Below are 25,012 nucleotides of genomic sequence, written 5' to 3'. Positions count from 1 at the left end.
TATGTTGTTGGGTATTCTTGCATTTTAGGCGAACATCACCCATATTTACGGCAAAGGTAATCAAAATCACAAATGTGATTCTACACCCTGGAGCATCTCAAAAGTGTTTAAAATGCCAGGTGATAAAAACTCACCAGGATATTTCATTTTTCATGACATGCCATCAGTGCCAGATGAAAAGAAACTTCATAAGTAAGAACGCTTCCGACAGATGGATCAGGGATTATTTAGAACAGCTACTGTTTCCAGTCGTAAAACAACCCGATCTTTATGGAACGATAGCATACTTGTATCCTGGAGGCAAATGTAAACCTAACCATTTAGACAATTGTTAAAATCATAAGCCATAAATTAATAAAGCCACAGGAGCATGCGGCTCTGGGTAGAGAAGTAGTGGCTAGTCTAATATACGTTCAGGTACGCAGGCCTTCCAAACTCTGTTGTTCGACGTTTCCCTCCTTCATAACCGCGATGTCGTTTAAACACCGTTCATCTGCAACATAGATAGTGACGCTTGATTCTTCCCCAACGTCCCCAACGTCATTCGGAATTATTTTTCGTCGTGATTCACTATTATTCAATGACATGTGTCCTCATTTACCAATTTGTAAACTAATGAAAAGGAATATCTCATAAGTAGCAAATAAACACACTAGTCTTTAGCAGTTAAAAATTGCTTTTCGTACAATTTAAGCCGAAGTATATTCTTACACAAATTGTTCCTACACTCTTAAAAAAAAGCTAATAAAAAGCTAGTAACTGCAGCAGGGTGTTTCCGCGTCAGTTCGTACAATCACTGTCCGGGTCATACTTTTTTATATTTCTGTAATAAATACATGTGAAAGTCATGTTCTTGGGAGGAATATTCAGCTATATGTGATCGCCGTAGCTAACGTTTGCCCAGACATATAAATTCTAGAAGCTCGAGGCGTGGACATTGCCGAGATTTCATTATGGTAACGTGCACAGCCGCCTATGTCTCAACTAAGCAGGCATGTAGTTAATTTTTTTAAATTTATTTATATACAATTTACAGCATGTCCATCAAATATTAACAACTACAAAGATATATTTTTACTCAAAAACTGCGAAACACGTAAAAACAAGTTTTAGACAGACATCCAAAAGTTATCAACAAACAACTTTATGCGAAACGTCGCAAAATGAGTATGAATGTGCGCCGTCAAATGCTGCTTAATACGAATATATACAAACTATTTGCTTAGCCATTGCAGTAGTTTTGTTTTTAATTCAGAAACGTAAGTCATTCCTCTAAAAGTAGCAAAACTGCACGTTACTAGTTATAAAAAAACTTTATCTTTTACTGTTTTTAAATTCTCCTTATCTCCTTGTAGTAACATGAACTAACTTGTGATGGCAAAGTATTGAGTGGCATATGACCTCAAATTGAAAAAAATCGACAACAAACATTCACTTAAAATGAGCTAGCGTGTCTTCCTTATATGGGCTTTGCCGCTTGAAGTCGGCACCAAAGAGATAATCTCTAGGACCGACAAAATGTCTACAATGATGATGCTCTTTAGCAGAGCATGGAAAGTCGTCGTAACTTATAACCATGGGACAAGGAAGAATAAAACAACCGACAACACAACAGAAAATCTCAAGAACAGCTGAGTTTATTCCACCACACAAGAACAAGGAAATATCAAGGAAACACAACATGACGTCGCGAAGATTTGACCAGACGTTGCTTGACAGGTTAAATCCCTACAACACTAGACACGCTCCCGAAAAAGAGCATCCGCCGCCAAGCACCCGGAAAAGTAATCTCCGTCAAGACTACGAGATCACAACCAGCTTCCTAATCTCAGGGTGTTAGGTTATGTTATTTCCTGACTAGGTCGTTTGCATACGTTCACTTCTCAGAAAGTCATACTGACCCAATCTTTGTTTTATCTTTCACTTTCCTTGTTTTGCCTCCTCAGCCCCCCCCCCCCCCTCCCCCTCTTATTTCCTAAGGAGTATCGGCGGACTCTACAGCTGCCAACAGTTGCGAACAATAGGAATGGCAGATGGCCTTAAAACTCAAGCGCGCCCAAAAGGAAGGTCAGTCATCGCGTAAACAGAGCGATAGAAATAGTATCTGGGGGGTCGCTATCTTGGAGTTAAATATTCTGAGGTGGAGAGCAAACAGCATTGGTTTATCATTTCAAAGTATTAACGTCAAAAATAACGGTCAAGGAATACAGATGGACTTTGGTAACCACAAGGACGTTTTCTTGCTGTTTTCGGTTAACCACACTAACCAAACATTAGGAGCTTGGAGAGAGGCATTCAGAAACTTTCACGTTGGTATTTGGAGATACCATCTGAAAGAAGACTTCCCTCGCTTTGTTTGCGAAGTGACTGACCCTGTGTGCGCGCTTGAGTTTCAAGGCAATGTGTTCGCAACTGCCGGCATGCCGGCAGCAGTGGCGTCTGCCAAAACTCCTTAGGAAATAAGAGGGCACGGGGGGGCGGGGGGGGGGAGGGTGGAGGCTTAAAATGCATCACAAAGAACCTGAAAGATAAAACGAAGCTTGAAACAGTATGTCTTTTCGAGAAGTGAACGCACGCAAACGAGCTGGTTAGGAAACATTATGACCAGCTAGCACCCTGACATTAGGAAATTGGTCGGTTCTCGTAGCCTTGACGGAGATTATCTTTCCGGGTGCTTGGCGGCGGATGCTCGTTTTCAGAAGCGTATCCAGTGTTGTGGGAATTTAGCCTGTCAAGCCACGTCTGGTCAAATCTTCGCGATGTCATGTTCTGTTTTCTTTATATTTTCTTGTTTTGGTTTGGTCGAATGAACTCAGCTGTTTTGGGGAGTTTGTGTTATGTTGCCCTTTTTTATTAATATTATTCCTACTCCCATGGTTTTAAGTTATGACGACGTTCTACACCCTGCAATAGAGCAGCACCGCAGTACACGCTCTGTCGGCTCTAGAGAATATCTCTTGGGAGCCGACGTCGTGATACAAAGTCCCCATAACAAGGACAATCTAGCTCAATTTGAGTAAAGGTCTGTCGTCGCATTCTTCAATTAGAGTTCATAAGCTGCTCAACATTTTTGCCATCACAAGATAGTTGAAGTTGCAGCAACGAGATAAAAAGGGTTTGAAAAAAAACATGCAGTTTTTTATTTATTTACGCGACAAGTTTCTCCATTAAAACAAAACTACAATAATGGCTAAGAAAATATTTTTATATATTTGTAAGCTGCATTTCAAGACAGACAATAAACTTTATTGTCTGTCTGGAAATGCAGCTTACGAATATATAAAAATATTTGTTTAGTCAATATTCTAGTTTTGTGGATAGTGGAAAAACTTAAGTCACGTCAATATTGAAAACAACACTTCATGTTTTATTTTTCTAAACTCTCCTTATGTCTATAATTATAATGCAATTAAATGCAAAGGTGCAAGCGAGCTGGACAAGAATGACGAAAATAATCCTTGGAGAAGGAGAACAAGAGGAACAAAGGACAAACATAAATCTCCAAATACAGCTAGGTGACTGGTGAGCGACCGAAAAAATCCGCCCGGTCGGTCGCTCACCAGTCACCTAGCTGTGTTTGGAGATTTATGTTTGTCCTTTGTTCCTCTTGTTCACCTTCTCCAGGGATTATTTTCGTCATTCTTGTTCAGCTCGCTTGCACCTTTGCATTTAATTGCATTATAATTATAACCTTAAATTTGCAAGCTTCACCCTTGTTGGTGTTAAGACATGGCGGCTGATAAATCCGTTTGCTCTACTGACGTCTAACCCCTGGTTAGCTCAGTTGGTAGACCGTTCCACTTGTAATGGAGAGGTCCCGGGTTCGATACCCGGACTGGGCGGATTTTTTTGGTCAATCACCAGTCACCTAACTGTGTTTGGAGATTTGTTTGTCATTTTTCCCTCTTGTTCCCCTTCTCCAGGGGTTATTTTCGTCCTCCTTATCTCGTTGCAGCCACTTGAACTGTCTTATGAAGGCAAAATATTGAGTAGCATATGAACTCTAATTGAGAAATGCGACAACAAACCTTCACATGCAAAACGCGACGTTTTGCATGAAGTTATATATGTTGGTAAATCTGTGAAAGTGTCCCTAAAATGTGTTTTTTTACGTGTTTCGAACCATTTCTTTTTTCGTAGAAATAAATAATTGTAATTCTTAATATTCGGTGTGCATGTTGTAAATTGTTTATAACAAAAATGAAAATGTGTATACCTGCGTGCCTGCTTTGGTGTGGCATTGGCGGCTGTGCAAATTACAATATTGAAATCACGGCAATGTCTACATTTTGAGCGTCTCAATTTTATGCATCTGGGGAAAAATTTTCCACGTCGTTCACATATAGCTGAATATTTCTCCAAAGAACATGGCTTTTACATATATTTATTACAAAAAGACAAATAATATGAACCGGACAGTCATTGTACAATCTGACGTGGAAACACCAGACAAGTTACTACCTTTTTCTGAGCGTTACTACCTTTTACAATTTACTACATCAAATGCGAACGCGCGATTGGTAGTAAAACGTTAGTAAATGCAGAAGTTACTATTTTTTTCAGACCGTTACTACCTTTTTACTATCTACTCCTCAAACGCGCTGCGTTCGTCAAAATGCAGTAGTAACTACAGTTGTTATGCCGGGAAGCGAGAACATGGTGGCCGGGAACCTATAGTCACACTGTCTTATAGACTGCCCCAAATAATTACTGTGGGTACCGCTACTTCATAGTAAGAAAAACCTTCCTTGCAATATTTATCAACAACATTGGAGAACAATATTAGTGCGAAAGCAGCACCTTATTGGTAACATCGTTCACGGACGAGGTGGTCACTGACCAACCGACTTCCCCCATATGATCAGTAAGAAATATGGGCAGTCATTGGGTGCCGCGATTGGGTTAGCGTGTCGTCGCGTCCGTGTTGTGCGTGTGTGTCATCTGTGTTCTAATTTCTTGTTTGTGTTAAATTAATTATACTTGTGCGAACGGGGATATAAGAAGTGAAAAAAAAATCGATCCCAGCGATAATAATTTTATCTAAATTTTGAATTGGACGTTAACTATCGCCACCTGGGTCTTGTGAGAGGTTGTGCCAGTTACTACCTAAAGGTAGTAACTGGCACAAATACTGGGTTGGTTAGAAACCGGTTATAGCTTCTTGACCTAATAGCCGTTACTAGCTTGATCGTTACTACCTACTGTTACTAGGTACCTGGTACATATGTGACTAGCAGTTACTAGCTTTCGCCTAGTACATATCACCAGCTCTTTTCAAGAGTGTATTGTGTTTGGTCAATATCGCAATATCAAAATTTTGAAGTAATAGTGCAAATTCTGATACCTAAATATAAGTTTCGTATTGTGATAATAGGAACAATATTTTTCAGATGAACGACATGATTCAAGAATGCGCAAGGCTCGCGGCTGTGCACATGAAAGACACTGCAGAAAGGAAGAGTGACGAAAATATTAAAAAGTATGTATGCCCATTCTGATCCGTTCTGTTAAAATAAATTACCATGCTGCTCAAAATATGTCTTAAATATTCAATGCAAAAAAATGTATTCCTTCTTTCATATTTTTTTTTAATTCGCCAGCTTCAACTTTTGAAGTCACCGAAACCTTTTAAATGCAGGATCTACAGTCTGTACGCTCTAAAGGTAATTTCAAGCTGTGCATTCGGAGTTGACGTGGAAGGTAAAAAGGAAGAGATGCGAGCAATTGTGAATAACAGCGAAAACCCCTTCTTCACAAGGGTTACTTTCCCCATCGCACTTCAAGGTAAATGATCTTGTCGATTTTTTTGTTCAGTCAACGTTCTGATTTTAGACGTTTTTAACCCAAGAGAGTGCGTTGTCATGGCCCTCTCTTTCCCCCTTTCTCGAGGGTTAAAAATGTAACTTTAACCAGCACACCAGCACCCTTAAAGATTTTATTGTTAAAACAATCTGCTGTTCGAAATTTTTTTATTGTCTATCTAATTACAAGAAACAAAAACGCGTCACCTTGCCCCGAAAAACTGCTATTCCGCTGCGTAATCGCAAAGGTAAAAACTAATTATTTTTCGATCTGCAGCCGCCTGTGGCGGTTACGAGAACTACAGTGACACGTCTCTGGTGGACACGCGGAAGTCAACAAAACCTGCCCCTTCGGCTGCTACACTCGCAGCCAGCCCCGTGGCAAACCTCTTTTCTGTCGAGCGCATGCGGCGACCTTCGACGACGCTAATCATTAAAGAGTCGACAATCGCGGAGCAAGCGGTTGGGATCTCTGAAAAGAGAACCAAACGGGAAACCAGGTGATTTACCGGAGTACGTCACTCGAACGGCGACGCGAGAATTGAGAGGCATATCGACCGTCAAATTTTTTTAATAAACATTAGAGCGCGCATTTTTTTATAGACGACACGGATTAATAATCGCAGTGAATAAGCCAAATTCCGATCATCCCTGCACATTACAAGCGTTTATTTTAATGACTGTTGAGTTAATATGGTCTTTTCTACCTTGTTTTTAGTTCTTTTCCAGAACTTCATTGGGGAGCTTCACGTCAAGCGATTCAACGAGAAAGCGTTTGAATTTTTTAGGAAAATTTCCCTGCGAATTATAGAGGCCAGGAAGACAAGTCAATGTGTAAGTGAAGGCAAGCGAAGAAAATTACGCCGCGGTTCTATGCGCACTTCCATTTTTCAGAAATATGAGGACCTGCTGCAAATGATCCTAGATGCTCAGGAAACACAGGACGGTGAGACAACTCACAACAATGTACAAAGCAAAGAATCGTTATTTCACGGTGACTCCGACTCCAATCCACATACGCAGATGTCAAATCATGGTAGGTGCTATTCTTGCATTTTTATAAATTTATAGGTATTTGTAACCGCACCCAAACACGCTGATAACTTGAGATGGAACGCACAAGCACCCCATTACTAATAAATTGTATGCTTATGCTTCCCATATAAACATTGGGGAGTGCCCAGACAAAGCGCAGCAAGCAGGGCGTATAGTAGGGTCTCTGGTACGGTTGAGAAGGACTACACTTACCCAAAACCTAAACGAGAGCTCTAGGACGATAGATCCCTCAGCGTATTCAAGGCACCAATTATTAGTGATGATATTAATAGACTACTTTCCTAGTATAAACTAGGGCTTTTATTATTCTTTTTTCAACCTCCCGTATTCAAAAATGTCTGCCACGTATTGATAATTGTTGAAGTCGGGGTGGTGAATATGAAGTAGCTAGCGAACTTACGCATCAAGATGCTGTGAGTGTGAAATTTTGTTATCACAATAGTTTTTACTTAGTTCATCAGATTTTGACAAACACGATCATTCACATAATATTTATCTCACTAACATTGCTTACTTCATAACCTTGCTCCTCTTTCCTTCCTAAAACAAGGTGATTCATGCCGTTCAAACTTTTTTTCCCTGCACAGCTATGTCGAAATTATTATTATTTTTTCTTAATTCTGACATATATTACTCATCAGTGTAAACTTTGGAGGCGCTTCTCATTCATGATAGCGTTTCTGTGAGCAACAGGTAGTCCAAGATGGAAGATTTACCAAAGTTAGTTTTAAAATAGTTAACAAATATCTTTTATATCAAATATTTTTTGTGGTTTCATTGGTGAATTAGTTTCACACCCTAACTTCACCTTTGTGTTTTTCTATCAGGTTTAACAGAAGACGAGGTTCTTTCCCAGTGTATAATAATGTTTCTGGCGGGGCTAGACACGTCATCTTCAGTGGCTACGTACATAACTTACCTTCTCGCTTTGAATCCTGTCGTGCAAGAAAGGCTCAGAAAAGAGGTCGACGAATGCTTTGAAAAACATGTAAGTATAAACGCTTCAATCTGTATAAAAAATAAAAAAAAAAATTTCTTGAAAAAATATTTTTTTTATTTTTTTTTTATAAAGGCGCAGTTTGCCTTTAACTTGGTTGAAAAAACCCTGAGACTGTGGGTAGACGACACAACACTAAAAAGTATTTTACTTCATTTAAGATAATCTCATTAGTAAAGTAAATAGTACAAAATAGTTCTCTCGTAATCTTACACCTAACGAAATACGAATCTGCAAATATAAACTGCGGGAAAATGATGGTTTCACGCCCCAGTCATTGTAATATATATATATATATATCCTTCGAAAGCATTCTGCTTCCCAAGTAAGGCGAGGTGAGCTGTAACATATGTTGGGTGTAATAAACCGTATGATAGAAACTCTTATAAAACTATTGCGTCTTGGGACTTAGGTAAAAAAATTAATTAATCTGTTAGTATAAAAACGCATAAAAAAGAATTATATTGCCAGTCCTACATAGCTGTCTAAAAAGAAAGTAGTTGGCACTACAAGTATTTCCTCGTTTTTATTACAGGGTGACTCTCTTAACTACGATATTGTTTCAAAGCTTGACTACCTCAACGCTGTGGTGTGTGAGGGTCTCAGGATGTATCCCCCTGGATCGAGGTGATTTCGTATGCATTCTTTATTTTCGCTCAATTAATCATTATACATTCATACTTTTTCGGAAATTTTTGAATGTATTTCATGATGGTTCTTAAAAACCATAAGTTCGTTTCATTTTATGACACGAGGTATCTTAAGATATGCGGCTTTCATAACTTCTCAATTTAATTTCCAAATATTCTGATGACCTTTAAACAAGACGCATTGTTATAATGTCGTATATATTTTTAAATAGATTGGAAAGGACACCACATGAAAATTACGTTCTCGGTGACACGGGGATACTCATTCCCAAAGGATGCACCATTGCCATCCCCGTTTACGCGCTGCACCATGACCCTGAGTTTTATCCTGACCCAGACACATTCAACCCAGACAGGTAAGAGCAAACTTAAAGTTTTCTCTCTATTTAAACATAACACTATTGATAAATCTACCAAACGAGTCTGCGTTCTGACCTAGATTGTCTGTTCAACGAGTTATACTGGTATGGCATTCACTATACTATGCCAACATCGAGAATTTTGAAGCCACTAAAGGTTATGCCTCGAATAGCTGAAATAGGTGTAGTGCGTTCTGTGTAAAGGACAAAAGAGATTGTTAAAACAAGACCAAGCAAAGGGGAAAATGTTGTTTAATCTCGTGCCGTCGGGCTTGGGCAAGGGAATAACATTATCGTTGTCTTTCTTGACAACCTCTGGTTCATAAACCACCCAGTACCACTCCCTCTCGCCCCCCATAGAGCCGTCGCCTGCAAGTTGCAGGGGGCAGCTTCAGGGGTCGGGGCGATTTAGCAGGGGGGGGGGATAAGACAAGGACAGTAAGTAATATAGGACCGCCACGACTGAATAAAAGAAAAATTACTATGGGAGGAAATTTATCAACACGTAAAAACGACCTCTGGCTCCGCTAACACATTTAATATCCGGTGCAGTCCGAAAACATATTATGCAGTATGTATTGCAGCGATTAAGCTCGAATATTTTTCACTCCCAGTGATATATTGTTTTATTTATTTGCGAAAGGGGAATAACCTCCATGTGCCCAAATGCCTCCTTGAAGAAATCCTGTACTCACAGAATGAGTTCTACCTTCCAGTCCCACCTAGTCAGATAGCAGGAAGATGGTTGCCCTCTCCGGGCTCTATGCGACGTTTTGGAGGGTTCGGTAAAAAAAAGTTGAAAAAGCTCAGCTATGGAGAGCAAGCCGAGAGTGCTAGGAGGGACAGCAGACCCTTTGTCCTTCCCTATGTGCATAAGGTAGCACATAACCTGAAAAAGGTGGCGAATCGATTTTGTATCCCTGTCGTTATCTCCGCGCCGAGCAAACTTTCTACGTTATGCAAAATAATAAAAAAAAAAGAAACAGGAAAGTCAGGGAAGGCAGAAGGAGTGTGCAAGAAACGTCATGCTACTAAGCTCCGTGAGTGCGCCATAGGGGTCACATATGAAATTCCTATGTCATGCGGAAGCGTGTATGTGGGCCAGACGGAGAGGTTCGTCAATGATAGAATTAGAGAGCATAACCTGCCACTAGGCAATCCCCATCTGACCACTGGGCTGTACAGTGTTGTCACCCAGATTTTCATGGAAGTAAGATTGTGGGGAGTTTTAAAACTAAACTAGAACGCGAAATACATTAATCATTCGTGATTAAATCACATGGGTCGACCTTTCAGCGCTCCTTTTATAGCCCTTTCCGATAAGGAACATGCCTTTATAAGCCAAGCCTCTGCCATTCACCATTATCGTCCGGCTTCTTCGGGCTTTTAGTCTAAGTGTATTTATTCTCTTTGCGCATGTTCAGCATTTTGCAATTTTTATGCGTTTATCTAATAAATTTCACTTGAGAGTTACGCCCTGTCCTGTGTGCATAACACAGGACAGGGCGTTTATAACACGAATTGCGGGGAAGTTACGAACACCTTAGTCGTCTGCCAGCGTCCCCGCCTTTACGGCCGGCTTCCCCCTCGCCGCGCGATAAAGAAACGCATGCGCACTTGCAACGAAGAGCTAACCAACAGTTGGCCGTCAGCCAACTCTCCGTTAGCTCGGTTGGTATAGATTGTTTTTCTAGTCTTGTAAATGTTACGCTACTGAAACCTGGACAAGGATAATTTTTCTGCCTTTAGGTGAAAGTCAATTTACGAGGGTCGAACAGAGCGCTGCCATCTGTTCAATACGTACCTTCGTACGCTTTAAACAGACTGCAGCACTGACCCCCCGAAAGTAGTAAAATGTTCAAATTCTCTTCTAGCGCCTTATTTGGCGTCAGGTCGTCACAGTGAACGGTTGTAGAGTTATACTGTAAGAAATAGAAACCTGTGCAGGACACTTGTCACGGAAGTTTAGGCCCCATTTGGTCATCCAGTTCTCTAGAGTATGAAGTATTATTTAGTAAATATTCACAAAAACCTGCATGCCCTTTATGGGGACTGTTTTGATGTGAGCACATAGCCTCGTTGCGCAAAAATACTTGAAGGTCGCACGAGAAAAAAAAATCAAATTAAGAACTTCAGCTTAAAGAGTTATGGCAACACCTCAATAAAGAGCATGATGACATTCACGATAATTTCCTAGAACAAGTAACAACAATCAACTAAGAACGTCGGATTTTTATTTTTAAACCAGCATTAAGCAGGATTTAATAAACTAGCCAGACGTTTTCCTACAACATGACAATACCACGCCCTGCACTTTACACCTCGGGCGAAGCAACTGAGACACCGAATCTCACCCCAATTACGCGTTCATTATTCCAGATGTCGCGCACTGCAACTTCTATCATTGCTCAAAACTTTAAAAAGACCTTGGTGAATATCTCTATGGATTCAATAAAAACGTTTTTGATGCCTGTATAGAACTTGCTACGATAAAAAGTGAAATTCTTTCGTCACGGCTTCAAGACTTGATTATCATTGGCAGAACTGTATTGAATTATTTGGTGACTATGCTGAGAAATGGGTATAGTTAATTAAATGGCGCCCATTCGCAATATTACTTATCTATATTATTTAGTGAAATATTCCTATTCAATCGCGAGTTATGCTTATGGAAGAATTACTTTTTATTCAACTCTCATATAACTATACTCCACATTGGGGACTTCCTCTAAATATTCAATATCTATTTTGCATGGAAGATACGTAAATATCGATTTTCTTAGATACCTGCTGAGCTTCCTAGAAAGGTTGTTTTATAACGTTTTCTTATTCGCGAAATATAGCACTAAAACCATCGGACTGTTCCCAGTCCGGACAGCAATTACCTTTCATCATAGATTACACGTCTCTCTCGTTGTCGCACAAAGAAGCGAACCTACTTGATTTTCCACCTGTCTGTAAGCACACTAACATTCTATAAATATCTCTTTCGCTGACTTTCTGGGAAGTTATTTCTAACCTCTTTCCTAAAAAAAAACGGACAATACACCTTTGAAACGTGTTTTCCTGTAAAGAAAAAAGTAAATTTTACCTGAATAACGTTTTCTTATAATTGTCAACAGGTTCACCGCTGCAAATATTGATTCCATTCATCCTTACGCGTTCCTTCCATTTGGCACCGGACCAAGAAACTGCTTGGGCAGAAGACTCGCACTCCAGTCAGTGAAAATGGCACTCCTCTACGCTCTACGAAGCGTGAAGTTCGTGAAGACGCCAAAAACAAAGGTACCGAAGCCTGTTGCGACATAAGAACTTCGATAAATGCTCTGAGCCTAAAAATGCATGTGAAATGGCGTTCAGCTCAATGCAAATTAACATGATATAATATGAAATTGTCAGGTAAGTGGCATGTATCAAGTGCTGTACTGAGCAGTATTCGGTAAGGAGGGGGCCGCTGCAGAGAAGTCGTAATCGAGTGGAAGAATTAAGCTTCGCTTTTTTTGTCTGAATGAAGCACCCCTGTAGGTATTAGGACGCAAATGACTCACAACGTTCGAAAAAGTCGCAATTTATATTCTTGGTACTTTTTAACACCAAATCCAAAACACACCACGGAAACCCAATTTCCCTATTCCTCACGTCTTTCCTTCACAAATCAAAAAATCAGACATTAGAACTTAAGTATCAGAAAAGCTGCCATTAAAACGATCAGTGCTCTTCGATTTAGATTAATATGACATATAATAAACTATATGGACAATATGCCAGAAAATGTCGATGCTGTTTACCGTAGCTCGCGTGTAACATTATTTTCAGCTTCGAAAATGAACGGTGCTATGCATAATAGCGCTGTAAGCAGAATAATGCAAAACAAGGTTAAGTTTTGAGAAATGCAGAGAATTTTAGCCTTAATGCAGGTGAAAGGTGGGCAATCGTAAAAGTCAAAACTACAGGTTTAGTAAAAGTTAACTATAGTTATCTTGTGTTGCCATTAGACACATATCTTAAAGAAACTTAACAAGGTCCGAACTTTTAGAGCGAAAACCTGAGGTGGTGATAGAAAATATATTAACTGCATCCCAAAGCAGGAGTTTTATATTAGGTGTCCAAAGTCATTACTTATGCAAATCTGCATGTCTCGATAAACTATGCCACATTCGTCTGGAACGCACGAGAGCGCAACGCGCCGCAAAGGCGGACGGTTCAATTTCGGTTGGTCGTGGCAGTGCGACGGCACTACGCTCGTCTGGGACTTCTTGCGGCGCACGGCGCCGGTGCCATGCTGCATGAACTGCACCGCCCAAAGAGACGGTGCAAGTTACAACTGCCGCACCGTCGACCTTGAAGCTGACGCTCTCCGCTTTCTTCAGCACCTCCATTTCCTCGCTTCTCCGCCTCGTCGTAGTGATGCAAAACTATCGAAAAATTTACTATCTATACTATCGATAGTTTTTCTAAAACTATCGATAGTGTGGAAAACTATCGATTGTACTATCGATAGTACTATCGGAAGCTGACTATCGATAGTTGACTATTCATAGTGCAGTCGATAGTACTATGGATCAGAGTGTCGAACCGAAATTTTTATCGCTTCGGTTCCGGTTCGGGTTCACGGCTTTCGGTTCGGTTCCGGTTCAGTTCCGGGGAGCAAAAAACATCGGTCCAAACCGGTTCGAACCGGTTCGAACCGGTTTGAACAGCTAAATTGGGAATATATTTTTGGCGTTGTACTGGCCATATACATTATTTACGCCGTGAAACGATTAACTATATAGTTTCTTCGATCGTCCGTGCAATTTACTTTTGTTTTTAGGTACCAAAATATTAAATTTAGTTATTTAATTTCGACGCAAGAGTAGAAAAAAATCTGCATTAACAATTTAACATACACAACGTGTTCATACGACTCCACATCCCTTTGTTTACCAGTCACATATATTTTGCCTGAATCAAAATGTTTAAGTACAAGAGTAAAGAGTTGAGCTGGTTGGTACATACCTGTAAATAGATCAGCTACAATTTTAAAACTATACTGTATTTTACTATGCTTTCTTTGTGTATAAGTGAAATTCTAAAGCTCAAGCTAATCTATTTACACGATATAAAATGTTGTCGCAAAGTGTGGTAGGTCGCCTAAAATACCCGTGATTGGTACAACTTTGTGTCGCAGTGTTAAAAAGGATATCGTGATTGTGTCCTTGAACTAAGGAATTACATCACATAAAATTATGAAATAAGCACTTCGTGCTCATGCTAAATATGAAATAAGGTTCACGAAATACACTTCACAATATATATGTATATGATGACGACACATCAGAGCTAAAAGCATTGAAATTTTCAAAATGTAACAATCCTTTCAGTCTATATTTTTATAGAAACACAGAGTGGCAATCCAAATGCCTGTTGTTCTAACAAAACATTGTTTACACTCAGCACCGCATGCATGCCACTAATCATGCAGCAAGAAGTAATCGCAATTGTTCACTCTAATCTATACGCACCTTCGCACTCAGATCGAATCTAGCCCAAAATAGCGCTTGCTCAAGTGAACATTTTCTTATGCAGAATAAGCTGGCATAGCCCGGTTGTTGAGGTTTGTTCTTGACAAGATGCCGGTCAATTTAATTTGCAAATGAGCATCACGTCTGCTAAGTGATGATTTTAACTCGATAGCGTTAAGGAGCTCATGTCGCAAAAAGCCGATGTCGGTGGCGTGACTGGAAAATCCTGATTGGTCGATAGGTTCATGACGTCAGAGCTACATACCCTGGCGCAATAATTTCAAGCAACCCACAATGCTCACGTGAAACGTGACATCATCCGTGGAATGAGAGTAATTAAAACATGACATGTAATGCGAATTAAAGGTCGCCGTATGTCTCGAATCATTTCACTTTTAAAAGTATTTATTGAGCCTTAAAGATACAAATTAAGAATTTTAGGAGGAATTCGAACCCACGACCCTTTAGTTGCGAGTCAGACGCTTTTCACTAGAAATGGGGCGAGTGTCTGGCACGACGAAAACGTGATTTTTGGTAAGAGCGTTTTTGCAAGTAAAGTAGTTTCCGGAGTCACGCTTTTTGGTCTGCACCAAAGATGCTGGGAAGAGGAACCTTTACAACACAGTATGTTTTTAAAACTCCCACGGTCTTTTTTATCGAAAAATAAACGAGGCATCGCCGAACGCTCATTCTCCGCCCAAAGGTAGAGCTAGAGGTCACAACCAGATGCCAAAGTTTCAGCCCGATCCGATAACTTAATCAAAAGTTATAAGTGATTTTCTGAAAATTTCAATGGGAAAATGGAGCCCATTTTTGCCCGTTTTCGGTTTCTGGTGCCATAGAGCCCCATGTGTTTGAAAACTCCGTCGGCCGCCATTTTCCCATTGAAATTTTCAGAAAATCACCTATAACTTTTTATTAAGTTATCAAATCGGGCTGAAACTTTGCCATCTGGTTGTGACCTCTAGCGCCACCTTTGGGCGGAGAATGAGCGTTCGCGATGCCTAGTTCATTTTTGCGGTAAAAAAGACCGTGTAAATTTTCTTTTCTGACACCCTGTAGACATAGATTTGTTATGCTTCCTGCTGTTCAGAAGGAACTTCAGGTTGCCGAGGTTCGTGCGCTACGACTTTATATCAAGTTTCGAGGAATCCTCGCTCTACCCAGACGTACTTTCTAGAGGAGCATCACCGCAGAAGACGGCCGAGGAACTTGATCGGCCATCTTACGTTTCGATCATTGTGCAGCATCGCATACATATTTGCTAGGTCGATGCTGAAGTCGTCATGCTGATTCATAGACGTTCTGATATAAAACCGGGAGATCGGAAACCGACTTGCTTTTCTTTCGGAAGAACCGGGAGTGAAAGATATTTCCATCGCGGATTCGATAGATATTCTCGAAACTACAGGCGAATCTTTTTTTCTTCGCCCACTCATCTCTGTACTGCCTCGGCCTTAAAAGGAAATAAACAACCAAATATGGAAATAAACGTTTTATCAAATTATGCAACTATTTCTTGTACGGGCGAGTAAATTCTTTTAAGTAACAAATACTGTCTATTAAAGAAGCCATTTCAAATACCAATTGTAAATTTAGTTTCTTCGTTAGATGGCGGGAGCCGCCACCCTTGCTTAGCAGTTTCTCTTTTAAGCATCCGCTCATTTATGTTCTGCCATTGAAGCGACCTTCTGCGGCGCGTCACACGGTAAGAGTCTTCAGTTCGCTTGGTCGTGCATCTTGTGCTGCACTGAAGCGGTGGCGCGGCCTTGGGTATTGCACTTTCTCGGTGCTCCGTGCGCCCCAGGCGAACATGAAATTACATAAAGTAGGGTGCAAAATGTATATCCCTTCTCCCTCCACCCCTTTTACGACTTCGCCAATGGTGAGACCGAGCAAAAAATGCATTTAAACTCGATTTTAAGACCGCTCCATTATATTTTAAGTTCTGACCAACTACGCTGTGAAGAGTATCTTACACATGAACTTAGGGCGGATGTACATGTTAGTTATAATATTTTACTCCTTAGACGGTTCAGATGCAGCCGATTTTAGAATTACTATAACCAATGAAAGTGTATTGCTTGATTCCTGAAAGAGCCCTTTTAATTCATATCCAACTTTTATGATGCCTCAACCTTTCACAAACAAATGTTAACGTAAAAAGTTCTTTGGCTAGTTGCTCCGGATTTCGTGAAGCCACATTTATTGAAGACGTGGCCTGGGACCTCACATGACTTCAGTTTCCATGCTAGATTTTGCGGGAACATAAACGTCAAGTGACCTCAAGACCAATTCCGTTTTCGCGCTAAGTTTAGCGGGGAAAATGACGTCACATGACTTTCTGTCACGTGACCTACACACGAATTCAGTTTCCCCGCTAGACGTAGTGGGAAACCTGACGTTACGTGACCTCAACGCCAATTCAGTTTGTACACTAAATTTAATTGGGAAAATGATGTCACATGACTTCATGTCACGTGACATCTAGACAAATTCAGTTTCCTCGCTATATTTAGCGGGAAAATTGACGTAACGTGGCTTACACATATAAATTAAGTTTACCTTATACATTATGAAAACAGCTCAAATGACGAAGACAAAGTGAAGAAACATACACGACAGTACGAAGCTGTCGTACAACTTCATCCTGTCGTGTATGATTCTTCACTTCGCCATCGTCGTTTGAGCTGTGTTCATCATATATAACGTTTACCAACTCGCCGAATACGCTACCTTAGTTTAATTTACCCTCTAAATCTAGGGGGGAAATTGATGTCATATGACCTCCAACTCCACTTCCCTTTCCCCGCTAAATTTAGCAAGAGAAATGACGTCACATGACTTCGCGTCACAGGATTTATACACAAATTCTGTTGCCCCGCTAAATTTAGCGGGAGGTTACTAGCGCTAACCCAAGAACATTTCACGTAGCAACAGAATTACACGGGCAATTTGCGACTGTTATGACACCAACCACCTAAAAAGAATCCCCTACAAAGCTCCATTAAATAATACTTTAAGTAGCACCTCTGTTGTAAAGTATTACGCCACCCTGGCAAATAGGATTCGATATGCCTATATTAATATCTGCAAATATTCGTGTATGAGAGTGCAAGTGATTTGAAAATTTCAAACAGCTACAAATTGGAAATATAAATGTATAATGTTAGCATGTAGTGCCGCGCAAAGGCCGACAAATTTTACAAGTCTGTATGTTTATTTTCTTTTTTTTTCAATTTCAAAGCGGTTATTCATTCCAACAGTGATTTGTGAACAATATTGTAAACAAAAAAGCACATATCAGATGTTGTTTTGATCGGCAATAAATTCAACGATACCTATTTTCGATTTCGCGTGAAGTCTACAATGCATTTCTCAAGTCTGTTTTCCAAAATTATGAAGACGACAAATAGTGTAATGAGATGATGACGCTAACCAAGAATTCAGGAAGCGCTATTCCCAAATATATCACTGGCATTTTAATCTGCATGTCCGGCAATAGAGCGCTGGCTACCGGCAGCAAACGAACACTGTTTTTTTGTTTTTTTCTTTTTTCTTTTTTTTAACGAGCGGACCTACCTAAATGACTGATCGCGTTATTGTGCATGGGTGTTCGGTCGTTTATTGTTCAAGCCTGAACATTAGGGGTATCGCCGTTCTGCCAGCCTCAGTCACTGTTGTGTTTTTGTTGTTTGTTTTCCATTTGGAAAAACATGGTGTGTTGTTCGCCAACTGTTCCTAATTTGAAACGCTTTGCAGGTCCCCCTTGAATTTTACAACGGATACGGAGTCCTGTCTGTAAAGGATATCACGGTTGGAATTCGCTCGAGAGACTCGTGAAGCCAATCCTGCGGGCGCCTGTACGTCGTCTCGCGTTCGGGCTGATGCCTTTGTTGAAATATGCCGGCAATATTATAGCCACCTCATGGCAAACACTATAATTGCTGCTATCGCCGTTGTTTCTGTACTCCTTTTTCCTCCTACATGCTCCTTGACATCTAGAGAATTTTAAACTAGGTCATACGAACCTTGTTTATTCCAATTTAAGCAACTGTGGTACTTTAAAATGTATTCAATTTTGAGTTCTGCTTCCTTTGCAATGTAAGCATATGTCACAAAGCGCAATAGTTTGGGGTATTATTAGAATTCTAATGTCATAGCCGCATTCATTTAGAATATTTGTGACTTAGCGAGAGTGCTAGTATTGACCTAATAATGCTTGATTGTGCTTGCTTCTTTTTATGACAAAATTACTCTTTTGTGCTTCAGTGGTGTTTTCAAATAAGCTCATAGATACGAAGTTTCTTGATACACAATGTTACACATAAAAAAATGTGAAGTCAGTTCTTAATTTCTTTCTTTCGACTCAATTATGGCCCCTGCTTTTTCATTTCGAATAAAATGTAACTGGTGTCTTCAAGAGTGTTTTAAATTGCGGTATTGTCAATTGGCAAGTTAATATTTTAATTCCATTTATATTAACGGCATATGTTGAACGACTTCAGTGAAACCAAGTCCATTTAAACAAACTTTCTTGACCTACGGTCCAAAAAGGCTTTAGGAATAAAGACCCGCGGTAGCTTTAGCTTTTCTTTGTGTGTGTCATTGACAGCTGCACATATAGATTTTTATATTGATATTCTCGCATCTGGGAAAGAAAGAAAATAGATAAACGCGCAGTGCTAGAAAAAGAAAGATCTATCAAGTCCGATTTCGTATAAGTTCGTTTGAGGACAAATTAAAAATTCGCACAAATAGAAAACCATCTTTCTCACCATTTTTAAATTTGTATAATTTCGTGCGAACGAGGATACTTCGGTAGTAATTCAAACATATTAAATTAATTACAGAAACGTTCTTACTTCTTAGGTAAAATTCGAGGTTGTTAGTACATTTAAATTCGCGGTGCAGCAATATTACATTGAAATGTTTTTTTTTTCACTTTACACGAGTTTACTGGCACTAGTGGTACTGGCACTAGTGGTACTCCATTGACCAAGAAACCTCTTTTTGCGGTGTAATTTTAAGGATTAGACCAAGCGTATTCTTTCAGTTTCTCATTCACAAAACTTTATGATGTAACTGGGCGGTCGCAGTACGGCCGAGTGACGATTTTTGAATGCGGCTCATAGATTGAACCTGAGCATTCCGTCAGCGCTCGATTTGGGCTTGTGATAATCAATAGCTCGACAAGCATTCGTGTGTGGCTCGAGCCCAATCATGGCAACGACGACAATAGCCGAACCTTAACAATGTCTGGAACTCAGCGCGTTTCCTGTGCCCTACCAACCTCAACGCGTCGCTATGATCAACATTGGCGGCATATAATCGGCTCCAGATCACGTTGGCTCTTCTTCTGGCTGAAAGTTAAAAAAATAAACGCTGCTCTTTTTTTCTGCGACGTTTATGGCATGGAAAGAATAACGACCGCGTGTTTTATTGGTCATAGACGTCAGACATTCGTTCTAAACGATATTCGCGTAAAGTACAAAAATTGTTGCGCCGCCCCTTTACCGATAATGGTAAATGTTTTCTTTTTATATTTTATGGCGATTGCGAAGCTCAATTTACGATCACAACTACTGATATACTGTTAAAACGATCGAGCGTATTCAATATAGCTACTAAAGATAGGAAGAGTTAGGCGTCTGTTTTTTTTTGTTTTTTTTAAGAAGGTAGAACAGAACTAAGATAGGCCTAGTACACAGGGAACAGAGCACGCACTCCTTGGGGTCTTTGGTGTTCTTGGCGCTGTTTTACATTTTTATAACTATGTAGCAACTACCCCAAATTAATACCTTGTTGATTTATTTGCCCTTCCGCCAGATTCTAGAACTGGTTTCCACTGCATATAAGTTTGACTTGGCCACTTGTAAAGCCTACCCGAGGCTTCTTTCTTCTTAATTTTTTTTTTTTTATGCATCGCTTGAGTTCTTCGTTTCGGCTGCCTGCGAACATTTTTTGGGGGTTCGGGTTTTGACACGTTTCAGAAAATCTACAAAAATAGAACTTAGGGATATCTTACCCGGTGTCATTTTTCTCACTTGTTCTAAAGTTCCGATATTCTTAAGAGTACCTACGTGGCGTGGACTCAGAAAAAACAAATAAACTTCAAATCTTTAAGTGAGATGTCAGCGACGCTCATGGTTGTTCAGCTAATGTTCAGCACAACACTGAGAGAAACTAGGAAAACATATCAGCTTAAGATAGAATGTTAGTATTAATTTACACCATTGCATCTACATTAACTAAAGCTGATCCAAAATTGCAGGGGCCTGAAGCACGTCACCGGGAAAACACAAGCACCAATTGAAGTTGTTGTGCGTGATGGCAGCGCTACATAAAACACGCCAACAAAAACGATTTTTCTGCGGGTGGATATCTCTACCATGGTTTTATCTTTGGAGCACCGAATGCTGTTGCTTCTTATCGGTTGATGCCTTTGGAGTACTCTAAAGATAATGAGTTCAGGAATAGATATCGCTGGGTCGAGTCTCTCCACTGCTTAGCGTCAAGAGATATACTCTCCGTGAAACACTCTTCGAAAACAATACCTTGCTCTCTTGCCAAACAGCTGCCAACTTTTGTTTCCAGAGGTACTTTTGCTACGACGCCCACTGAGTGCGACGCCATTTCTTGGGGTCGTATTCATTGGGCACCGTAGCAAATATCGCCAGTAAATTAATGGGTATCCATTTTTTTTAAGTGCTCAAATGCAATAAACATTCACATTTATTGCTTAACTGTCCAACAAAATGTTTGAAAACCTTGCCAAATAAAGGAATTCGCAAACTCATCAGCATGTGAAAACAGACTTCTTTCTTCTTTTTTTTTTTGGGGGGGGGGGGGGGGGATGGGGGACAAGGGTGGAAAGGGCATAAAGAACCAAAAACATGGGCCATCATAACTTTTAAAAGTGCTCTGATAATTCTAATAAACCTGGGAAGAACAGAATATGTCGTGTGCGTATTATTCAGGCGTTATAGTTAGTTATGCTTATTGACGTGGAGCTTTCTGCGGTTTTGGAAGTGCTGCACACACGACGCACTCATGTTATCACAGGGTTAACGGGAATCATCAAGACAAGTTTAAATTAGTTCAGCAGTGGAGTTAGTGAGGGCTATGTTTTAATGAGTAGTTTCTACAAGTTCGGCAAATAATTTACGCGAACTATACAATACATCTTACGCTGCGAAACTCCAGTGGTCCTGATGCCAGTATTGCGCCAAATACTCGATAAAGGTATTTAAAATAAGATATTAAATACCCATTTGAAAATGTATTTATAGTAGTATTTAAGTTACTCTTACAACGAACTATCTTGAGTAAAGTACAAATACTTTGAAAAGTGATTGATTTACATTCGAAGATTCTCGGCAACTAGATTGTAAGCTGGTAATATAAAAAAAATGTCAAATGGTGTGCTCTACTTGTGATGATTTCAATGAAAATCACATTCTGCTCTTATTTTAATGGCTTTCAAGACGCGGCTTAGCTCTTGCAATCGAAGTTTACTTTAAAATAGTCCGGGACATGATACATAACGGGTACTGAAAGATTCTAGGAACAAGGGGGCTCACGCATTGTACGCATGGCAACTGGCGTGCTTTAGTTTGGCGGCAGGCTCGGCTCATGACGCATTCCGCAATAAGTTCGTAATATGCTTTGAAGCGATTCGGCGGATTTGTCACATAGTCCGGCATTACATGTCCCTAACAGTCAAACGAAAAGCTGTTCAGGCCACCAGACTTGATGATGAGTATGCGGGTGAATGACAAAGGCGCACGCACAGGAGAAATATCAGCTAGAGGACAGCATGCAGCCTCTGTTGCTGGTCAAAAACCAAGCGCCAGTATTATGTCTATCCAGTAAAGGGCGAGGAAGAGCGCCTGTATCATTAAACTTCCAAAAAATATTAGGAATGTAAAGAAGGAAACACAAGTATCACAAGCGAGTGTACTGACGTAAAATTGGGTTGTAGGATTCTCAGAACGAAACAATGTAAGCATTCGCAAATAGATGAAAAAAAAAGCGCTTCAACGATAGCAGCCAAAGGTAAGCCACAATAGGCACACAAGGAACCCTGGGAAAGTCCAATATAGGTTACTGCTGCTCAATAAAGCCAGCAGGATCTTGCTTCCGTGGCCAAGGGAGTGTTCGCGCTTACTTAAAAACGCGCTCGCGCATTTTGATGCCACAACCCCCTGAACCAGCGATTTCCCAAAATGGGACGTTTTGACCGTACCCAGCGTTGGAGCAAAATCTTCCACTGACGCAACCACTCTAGCTTCAAAGAAAATGTATATAATCCCGATTACGTCACCAGCACTTTGCTTTTTCCTTATACCTCCAAGCGTAAGTACCAAGCAAAGGCAACTTTAAAAAAAGGACGGGAAGACGCATAAGGCTGGGCTATTCGGGGCTATTTATTTGGTTTTTTGTTAGCATTCGGAGAAAGCGTTTTGCTCGTGCCTTGTTTCCTGTCCTGTGTTTGGTCGCTTGCCTCCAAGTCTGCAATCGGTTCAGCTTCGCCCTGGAGTCTGACAAACCAAATACTCAAAGATTGTTTCGGCGACAACAATTTTCGAAGGTTGAAAAATGTATTTGAAATACTGAGTACAAGATAGTGAGAGATGTAATTAAGATAGAGTAGTAAATACTCTAGACGAAACATATCTGCATGATATTGAAGTGCTAACAATAATATTTAAAATACAGTATCTTGAGTAGAGTATTTAAGCTAGGCACGAGTCTGCAGTTGATGTCGACTGCTTCTTTCATAGTTTGAACGGCTGGACGCGCGCTGCCTCTGGGTTTTTCCATTTCAATTGGGAGAGCTGACTGCCGTCATCTACCGTCGTGGAAGCCGGTCGAGACAGCGGAGACAGTCATGCTTTCTGCCTTGACGAATCTGGTATCTTGTTGTGCCGTTAGGGGGCTCTCGCCCTCGACGCAGCACGAAAGCATTACGGCTGGTGAACTGTGGAGGCTACGGCGCCCGCGACCTAGCAAGAGCGTTGGAGCGAAGCACGTTACCCCACGTGACGGGAGCATTTGTGTTACTGCGCCAAATGCGAGGCCCGAAGGATCTGGCTGTTGTCTCCTGGCGAAGAGCCGTCTGCTGCGAAACCAGCCAATTTCGGCTGGTTTTGCGTCCGCGTCCAGAGTTTACGACCACTTGACGACCACTTGAACCTCACCCCATAGCTGGGCTACCTGTCTGAGACATACGTTGACAATATGAAGACCGACGAGTTTTCTCTCGCTAATCAAGTTGCGATGCGAGAAAAGTGCATACGATTTATTAGCGCGCTAGTATATCAAATCAGACAGCGACTTTCTGACAACGTCGAAGTTTCCAGATGACATCACTTTTAACGGTCGAAAACACTTTGTGCGCCCTGAAGGAGCCATGATTCCTCTGTTCAAGCAATGTAAGTTCCCCCTGAATAAATTTTAAAAAACAAAAGCTTCAGGACCAGTGGAGCAAAATCACCCGTGTTAAATGGGAATAAATATCGTCAACGCAGTCGTTTTGGCGTGACATTCACTCTTATAAGAACGCCTGTGGCGAAACCTGTTCACCGAGTTGGCCGGATTTGCCATGCCGTTGCTGGTGCTGTCCAACTCAAACGCCGAAGTGCAGAGGACGTTAAGTCAGCTTAATATGGTAAACTCCATACTGAGGAAAAAGCTGAAGACAGACAACAAACGCCATCCTCGCTGTCAAAGCGGGGCTGAAGCGACACAACAAAATTTGTTCTGATTAAGAACTTTTTACTACGGTTGTAAGTGCTATCGGGACATCTGAAACGTATAAGCCTTTTCGTCCTCCTCCGCATGGGCGCTGCCATCTTAGAATCACGTGACGCGGCAGCCACTAGGTTGCTTCGAGTTGCTGCTCCGCTCTCCCCTCCCGCGCCTTGGCGGATGCGTTGTTTTTGTTGTAATCGTGTTTTTCGTCGGCGTTTCCCCGCGCTTTCTTGCCTGACTTCGGAAGCTGTAGCCCGATACGTCTACTCGACGACTAAGACATCACGAGGGTTCAAAGGTCCTTATGACAACTTAGACAACGAACGTTTAACTCGTATTTCATCTGAGGCTAGAAGTACTGCTACGTCAACATCAGGCGATTTGTTTGTTCATAATAGCACACCTACATATGTGTATAAAGTTTTCAATCCTTTTTTTTTTTCTTGTTTTGCGATGTACTCGTTCGGTTGGTCGGTTTACTTATGAAGTTTAAGAAAATGTATACCGTGCTCACTCCCATTTTGACAGCCATTTAAGTGATTTATTGATTATATTTGGATAACCAGTTGGGACTTCCCGCGTAAGAAACTGCCACAACAGTAGCGATTTTTGGAATAGCGTGCACAAAGAAATTACGTCGTTTCTATTTGCTAATCCAAAACGCGGTTTGGGTTCGGGATATGCGCAATAATGACGACGCTTTTTTTTTTTTTTTTTGCGTATGCTGTTTTAATTTTTGTCAGTATCTAAAATCCGCAATATTTAACGCAAAAAAAAAGAAGAAAAGAGGCCGTTTGCATAACAATTGCTTAAGTCCAGGATAGTCGATGGCGAATAGAGCTCTACTTTTGGTGGCTGGCGACGCCGAAATTTAAAAAGCGAATCTGTT

General features: G+C 40.7%; 1 protein-coding gene across 2 annotated transcripts in view; it reads left to right on the top strand.

The window, feature by feature from the left end:
* The window catches only part of LOC115316523 (cytochrome P450 3A24), a 28,201-nt gene extending 7,035 nt beyond the window's left edge, over positions 1-21,166 (top strand). Inside the window, exons 6-15 of one of the 2 annotated variants that reach the window (XM_040208488.3) lie at positions 5,391-5,479; positions 5,639-5,784; positions 6,520-6,635; positions 6,696-6,837; positions 7,685-7,845; positions 8,390-8,481; positions 8,717-8,860; positions 11,986-12,148; positions 18,130-18,230; positions 20,642-21,166. In XM_040208488.3, coding sequence (XP_040064422.1) covers positions 5,391-5,479; positions 5,639-5,784; positions 6,520-6,635; positions 6,696-6,837; positions 7,685-7,845; positions 8,390-8,481; positions 8,717-8,860; positions 11,986-12,148; positions 18,130-18,210 — 1,134 coding nt within the window. In that variant the 3' untranslated portion in view covers positions 18,211-18,230; positions 20,642-21,166. Of the gene's footprint in view, positions 1-5,390; positions 5,480-5,638; positions 5,785-6,519; positions 6,636-6,695; positions 6,838-7,684; positions 7,846-8,389; positions 8,482-8,716; positions 8,861-11,985; positions 12,149-18,129 lie in introns of both variants that reach the window. The other variant, XM_040208487.3, reaches the window with a different exon arrangement.
* The last annotated feature ends 3,846 nt before the right edge of the window (positions 21,167-25,012 follow it).

This window comes from Ixodes scapularis, unplaced genomic scaffold, assembly GCF_016920785.2.
Source record: "Ixodes scapularis isolate PalLabHiFi unplaced genomic scaffold, ASM1692078v2 PGA_scaffold0__279_contigs__length_252992795, whole genome shotgun sequence".
Classification (NCBI taxonomy): domain Eukaryota; kingdom Metazoa; phylum Arthropoda; class Arachnida; order Ixodida; family Ixodidae; genus Ixodes; species Ixodes scapularis.
The sequence above is the reverse complement of the archived record's forward strand: the minus strand, read 5'-3'. Positions and strand labels throughout refer to the sequence as shown.